Here is a 6,132-nt window from a genome sequence, read left to right as displayed (position 1 = left end):
GGCTGGTTCTTCCCTGTATACGTTGATTGACAGATGTCTCGTCCAGTCAGCGGTGAGTAATCCCAAACCAATGGCGCTGTCTCAAACTATACCTACCTCTTCCGGTTTGTCTGATTTGTCGTTGTGTTTTCTGACTTGTTAATTTGTTTTCGGATTTGTAGTTGTGTTTTCTGACTTATTTCGTTTTCGAATTTGTCATTGTGTTTTCTGACTTGTTATAATGTTTTCTGAATTGTTATTTTGTTTTTTAGACTTGCATTTGCGTTTGTAATTTGTTATTTTGTTTTCAGAATTGTGATTTGTTTTGCACTTCTCGGCCACCATATTTTACTCCTATAATTTGCGCAGCGTCATGGGGCGTAGGAAAAAGGTGGATAACGGTTCTGTAATTCCAAATGAACAATATGCATTACACAATATCACACTATCCAATAGAATTCTAACAATCACATAAAATCCTGTAAGAATCCCATTTTATTTAATAAGGCATCTTCATTTGATTCCATCAGGATCGGATCCAATAAAAATCATTGTTTCCTCCCACAAGGGTTATCAGGAGTTTTGCAACTTTGAACCTTGTAGCGTGCCACACGCATATGCACTCTCTTACCGACTATAAGATCCACCTGAGGATAGGTGCGCCTCACGTGCTCCTCAAACAGATCTGTCACTGCAGCCAGCGCCTTCGGATCCTTCAGGATCGGACAAATATCCCTGCAAACAAACAGAAACGGCAACCCTTACTGCCAAACCCGTACATCTCTTTCCCACTCTGCCTTATTCCGCACGGCCCGCTCAGATTACAATGATATTGTATATGAATACTCACTTGAATGGAATCCCCTTTGTAGGGAAATCAGGGAACGTTCTAATGCACTTAGCGATAAGATCCACTTTCTCTGCCATGACCACACGCGCTGTGAATATTTTGGACTGAGACGGGAAGTTGTCCACGTGCTCAGGCCAACCAATAGCACACGCTTCCTCTTCTTCTGGTGTTTTATGGCGGTTTGCCAAACCAGCGAAAGAGGTGCATTACCGCCACCTACTGATCTGGAGTGTGGAGTGTGCATAAATTTGGAAGAAAGAAATACAGAAGGGAAAGAAAGGAAAAAAAAAAAAAAAACAACACACTCCTGAATCTGGAAAAGATGTCTTCCTTTAGACCCATTATTCCATAACTTTTGCCATTTCTTACTTACTTCATATGATATCACTCTCTTGAATTCAGCTTTATTTAAAGCTAACTTAATTTCTATTTGTGTATGATTTAATGCTTTCTTTGCTAGCAAGTCTACTTCCTCATTTCCATCCACCCCCACATGTGCAGGCACCCAGAGGAATCGTACCTCTATCCTTAACTGCCTTATTCTAAACAAACTTTGTAAAACTTCAAATACTAAGTCTTGCCGAGCTTCAGATTTACCACTTAGTAGGCTAGTGAGCGCAGCCATTGAGTCAGTACATATCACAGTTCTATCTGGTTGAACTTCTTCAATCCACTGTAGAGCTAGTATGATAGCTAATAATTCGGTAGTAAAAACTGACACGTGATCTGATAATCTTTTAGCCATTTTTATTTTAAAAGTAGGAATATAAACTGCTGCTGCTGTTCTCCCAGACTCTGGCTCCTTAGACCCATCTGTAAATACCTGTAACACAGAATAATACTCTTGTTTTATATATTGTTGAACTACTACTTCAGTTGGCATGTTCATCTCCGGTTTTTTTATTATTTTGTGAATTTGTAAATCAATTAGTGGCATAGGGAACAACCAAGGAGGAATTGCTGGAATAGCAACAGAAGGAGCAATTTCATGGTCTTTCAACTCCAAGCTGTTTGCCTCCTTCCTTACTACCCAACCAAAGCTTGTAATTTCTTTGTATTCATATTCCCAACAATCTTTCAGAATTAGTTTAACTGGATGGTTTTCCAGATGTCCCTTTACACCATACCAGTACCTTAATCTCAGCTGAAACCTACGCTGTTCTAGAGGCAATTCTCCCATTTCAACTTGTAATGAAGCCACCGGAGAAGATCTAAATGCTCCACAGCAAATGCGCAAAGCTTGATTTTGTATTACCTCTATCTTTTTAAGTAAGGTTTTGTTCGCAGAACTATAAACTACACTACCATAATCTATGTTTGACCTAATCACAGCACCATAAATTCTTTTCAATGACTGACAGCTTGCCCCCCACTCAGCTCCGGACAAGCACCTTAATACATTTATTCCTTTTTTGCACTTTTCTATCAATTTCTGAATATGAATTTTAAAATTTAATTTAGAGTCCATCCACATACCCAAAAATCTTAGTACATTTACTTGTTCCAGCTGATAACCATACATTTTGACATTCAAACTTGGATTCTTTTTCTTTTTTGAAAAGCATATTACTTGTGTTTTTGCCACAGAAAACCGAAAACCCCAACAATTCGCCCAATTCTCCACCTCATTCACTGCTTTTTGCATTTTATTTTCTACAAATAAAACATTGCGCCCCCTTTTCCATAGTGCTCCATCATCCGCATACAATGATCTTCCTATTCCAGTATCAACGTTATGAAAGATGTCATTTATCATTAAATTAAAAAGAATAGGACTGCTCACACTTCCCTGGGGAGTTCCATTCTCAATTGGGAGAATCTGAGAAAAAGCAGTCCCTACTCTTACTTGAATTGTTCTTCCAAACAAGAAACTCAGAATCCAGTTATACATTTTTCCATCAATTCTCAAGCTTTCCAATTTCATTAAAAGCCCCTCTTTCCACAACATATCGTAAGCTTTTTCTACATCAAAAAGACTCCCACAAGCACCTCTTTATTAATTTGAGCTTTTCGAATTTCAGCTTCCAAACACAATATTGAATCCATCGTATTTCTCCCTTTTCTAAATCCACTTTGACATGCTGAAAATATGTTTCTACTTTCAATCACATAAGTCAACCTGTTCATAACCATCCGTTCCATAAGTTTGCATAAATTTGATGTCAGCGCAATAGGTCTATAATTAATTGGCTGAGACTTGTCTTTTCCTGGTTTGGCTATTGGCACTATGACCCCATGCTTCCAATCTTCTGGCAAATTCCCTGTCTCCCATATTTTGTTAAAAAGTCTTAAAATCATACTTAATGATAATTCTGATAAGTGCTTTATCATCTCATAGCATATGTCATCCTTGCCTGGAGAAGTATGTTTGACCCCTGCAAGCGCTCTCTTTAACTCATACAAAGTTAATTCTGAGTCTAACATACTTCCTGATGGATTCTTCTTTACATAAATGTGAGCATTCTCCCTAACTTTCTGTTCCCTATATCTCCTCATATTATCTGAAATATTACCATTACTGTGCACCTTTACGAATGCTTCCACTAACATCTCTGCTTTGTCAGTCTTTTATTGCTATTTTTCCATTATTTACTAACACTGGAATATTGTTATTTCTCTGAATCCCTCCCATCTTCCTAATCATATTCCAAACTTCATTCATTTCAATTTCTTCCCCAATTCTATTACAGAATTCTCTCCAGTAATTTCTTTTTGCTTTTCTTACCTCCCTCCTCACTTTTGCCTGTGCTCTCTTAAAGTTAATGTACTCACTAAACAATACAGATTTTCTGGCTTTCTTCATCGCTTTATTTTTTTTCCCTAATTGCCTTACTACACTCGTTATTCCACCACGGGACTGCTTTTTTACTATTTATAGTTTTCTTTTTGCCAATTACTTCTTCTGCCGTATTTCTTAACACTTCACTTATTTTCTTACTTAACTCTTCGATACTTTCAATACCATCTTCTATTTCACACATCTTGTTATGACACAATTCTTTAAAAAGCTCCCAGTTGGCTGCATTAAATTTCCATCTTGGAATTCTCTCCACCAAGGTTTGTATGATGTCCACACCAATTTTACACCATATTGGATAGTGATCACTTCCCATTGTACTTTGTTTACTTACATTCCATTCACATTTTCTAGCTAGATTTTCTGACACTAGAGTGATATCTAAAGCTGATTTACGCCCATGAGTTACATCTATTCTCGTACAACATCCATTGTTAATACATACTAACCGTCCCCAATCTAACATTTCTTCCACAATCAGCCCATTATAATCTGTTTTAATACTCCCCCATAGTGTATTATGGCATTGAAATCACCAGACCATATTACTTTCTGATTTGTGTTACCTCTTATATTTTCCAATACTTCCTTACTTAACTTTTCACATGGATTGTAAAAATTAACTACTTTAATAGTATGACTGCCTTCCCAGACTTCCATCATAACCACCTCTTGGTCCACACTCACGTCAACATTCCTATATCCCACACCTTGTTTTATAAATGTAGCTACCCCACCTCCATTACCTTGTTTCCTGATAACCACAATAACCACATATCCTTGTAAAACAAAATTCAACTGAGGTTTGAGCCATGATTCTTGAACATCAGGTTTATTAGGTTTATTTTCCAAATCAGAAATGAATTTTTTAAATTCTTGCCCATTAGCTATTAAGCTTCTCGCATTCCACTGAAATATTAAAAGCACCATTATGTACCACCACATCCTGGTTGGGTGTATGTTGTCTGCATCTTTAAGTTCTCATTAATCATATCCACCGAGATACCCTCGATCTCTAGATACTTTTCCGCTGCTTTGATTATAATTCTGATTCTTTCTGTCCGGCTTGCGCTGTGCGCTGAACAGTTCACTACTTCCGCCATAAAAGTAACAAATGCAACATTGTTCTTAATCTCTCTTGAGTTTTGAGTTTTTTCCTTTGCCATATCAGTCTTTTGTTGAAGGATTTCTTTACTTTTGTCTCCTGATTCCAAATTCTTTCCTACCTGTTTTAGAGCCTCAGAGTATGACAATCCTTCCTGTATTCTAACATTCTGAACTTGAGCCGCATGTTTCCTCACCTTGCATCCTCCATATCCCGCACTGTGATCCTCTCCACAATTACAACATTTGGGATTAACTCCTTGCCCACATTTGCCATACTCATGGTCTCCGCCGCATCTTGCGCACCTCTGTTTGCCTCTGCATACAGCCGCTACATGCCCAAACTTTTGACATTTGTAACATCTTAGAGGAGGGGGTACATAGGGCCTGACCGAGAAGCTCATAAATCCCAAAAAGACTTTACTAGGCAGCTTGTCCTCATCAAAATTATTCATCACAGAGAGACTGTCTCCCCTTTCATTATTCCTATTGCATTTTAGTCTTTTCACCTCAATCACTGCGGCTCCCGTAAGACCTCTCTTAATCTTTTCAACTGTTACATCTGTGGGGATCCCTGTTATTACTCCTTTCACCCATTTCTTTTTGTACTGAACAAATCACTTTGTCCCATGATCGATTTAACTCCTAGAGCCTTCTTTTGTTGCCTACTATCCTTACAATATATTATCAATCTACCATCCCTCAACTTCTTAACACTTTCAATCAGTCCTATCACTTCCTTAATTGTTTTAGATAATTTCAGCGGATTAATGATACTGAAAGATCCGGTTTCAAGTTTCATCACTACCTTATACTCTTCCTTCCTTCTTCTTGTCAGATGTGTTCCATTTTCTCTGTCAGTTGCAGATGCGTTACTCCAGCTTTTCTTTCCTTTTCGATTTTCTACTATACTCTTCATTAGTTCCATTCCCGCCTTCATCCGCGTCAAACACTTCATCCTCCATTTCCGGATCACTTCCGGCATGTACGCCACTTCCTACCATGCACTCTCCAGTCACAGATCAGCTGTTGCCAAACCCCCTCCGACTCCAGAGCCAGCCTACCTGCCCGGGCCCGCTTCCCTTCACTCGCTTCCCTCGCTACAGTCGGTCCACACGCTTCCTCACCACCTGACATTTACGTCATCAAAACATAGCTGCTTTTAATCAGCATATTTATTTTGTATTTTACTTTACTTTGAAAAGGAAATGTCGCTAATAAATTAGACGCGGTAAAAGATTATGAAGTAGGCGGGCTAAATTCAACTGACTTGATGTCATAATGCCATTGTATACATTTTTAAAAATGTTATTATTATTATTATTATTCCCACACACTTATAAACGGTGTTGGGGAAAGTTACTTTTAAAAGTAATGCATTACAATATTGCGTTACTCCATT

General features: G+C 38.1%; 1 protein-coding gene across 1 annotated transcript in view; it reads right to left on the bottom strand.

Annotated features, from left to right (window-relative positions):
- The window catches only part of aprt (adenine phosphoribosyltransferase), an 8,445-nt gene extending 7,464 nt beyond the window's left edge, over positions 1–981 (bottom strand). Inside the window, exons 1-2 of the mRNA XM_016453196.1 lie at positions 830–981; positions 611–714 (exon numbers count right to left, since the gene is read on the bottom strand). Of these exons, the coding sequence (XP_016308682.1) occupies positions 611–714; positions 830–906 (181 nt within the window). The 5' untranslated portion in view covers positions 907–981. The remainder of the gene's footprint in view (positions 1–610; positions 715–829) is intronic.
- Positions 982–6,132: the final 5,151 nt, after the last annotated feature.

The sequence above is a fragment of the Sinocyclocheilus anshuiensis genome, unplaced genomic scaffold (genome assembly GCF_001515605.1).
Source record: "Sinocyclocheilus anshuiensis isolate Anshui unplaced genomic scaffold, SAMN03320099.WGS_v1.1 scaffold1317, whole genome shotgun sequence".
NCBI classification, from domain to species: Eukaryota; Metazoa; Chordata; class Actinopteri; order Cypriniformes; family Cyprinidae; genus Sinocyclocheilus; species Sinocyclocheilus anshuiensis.
This window is presented reverse-complemented; position numbering and strand designations above follow the sequence as displayed.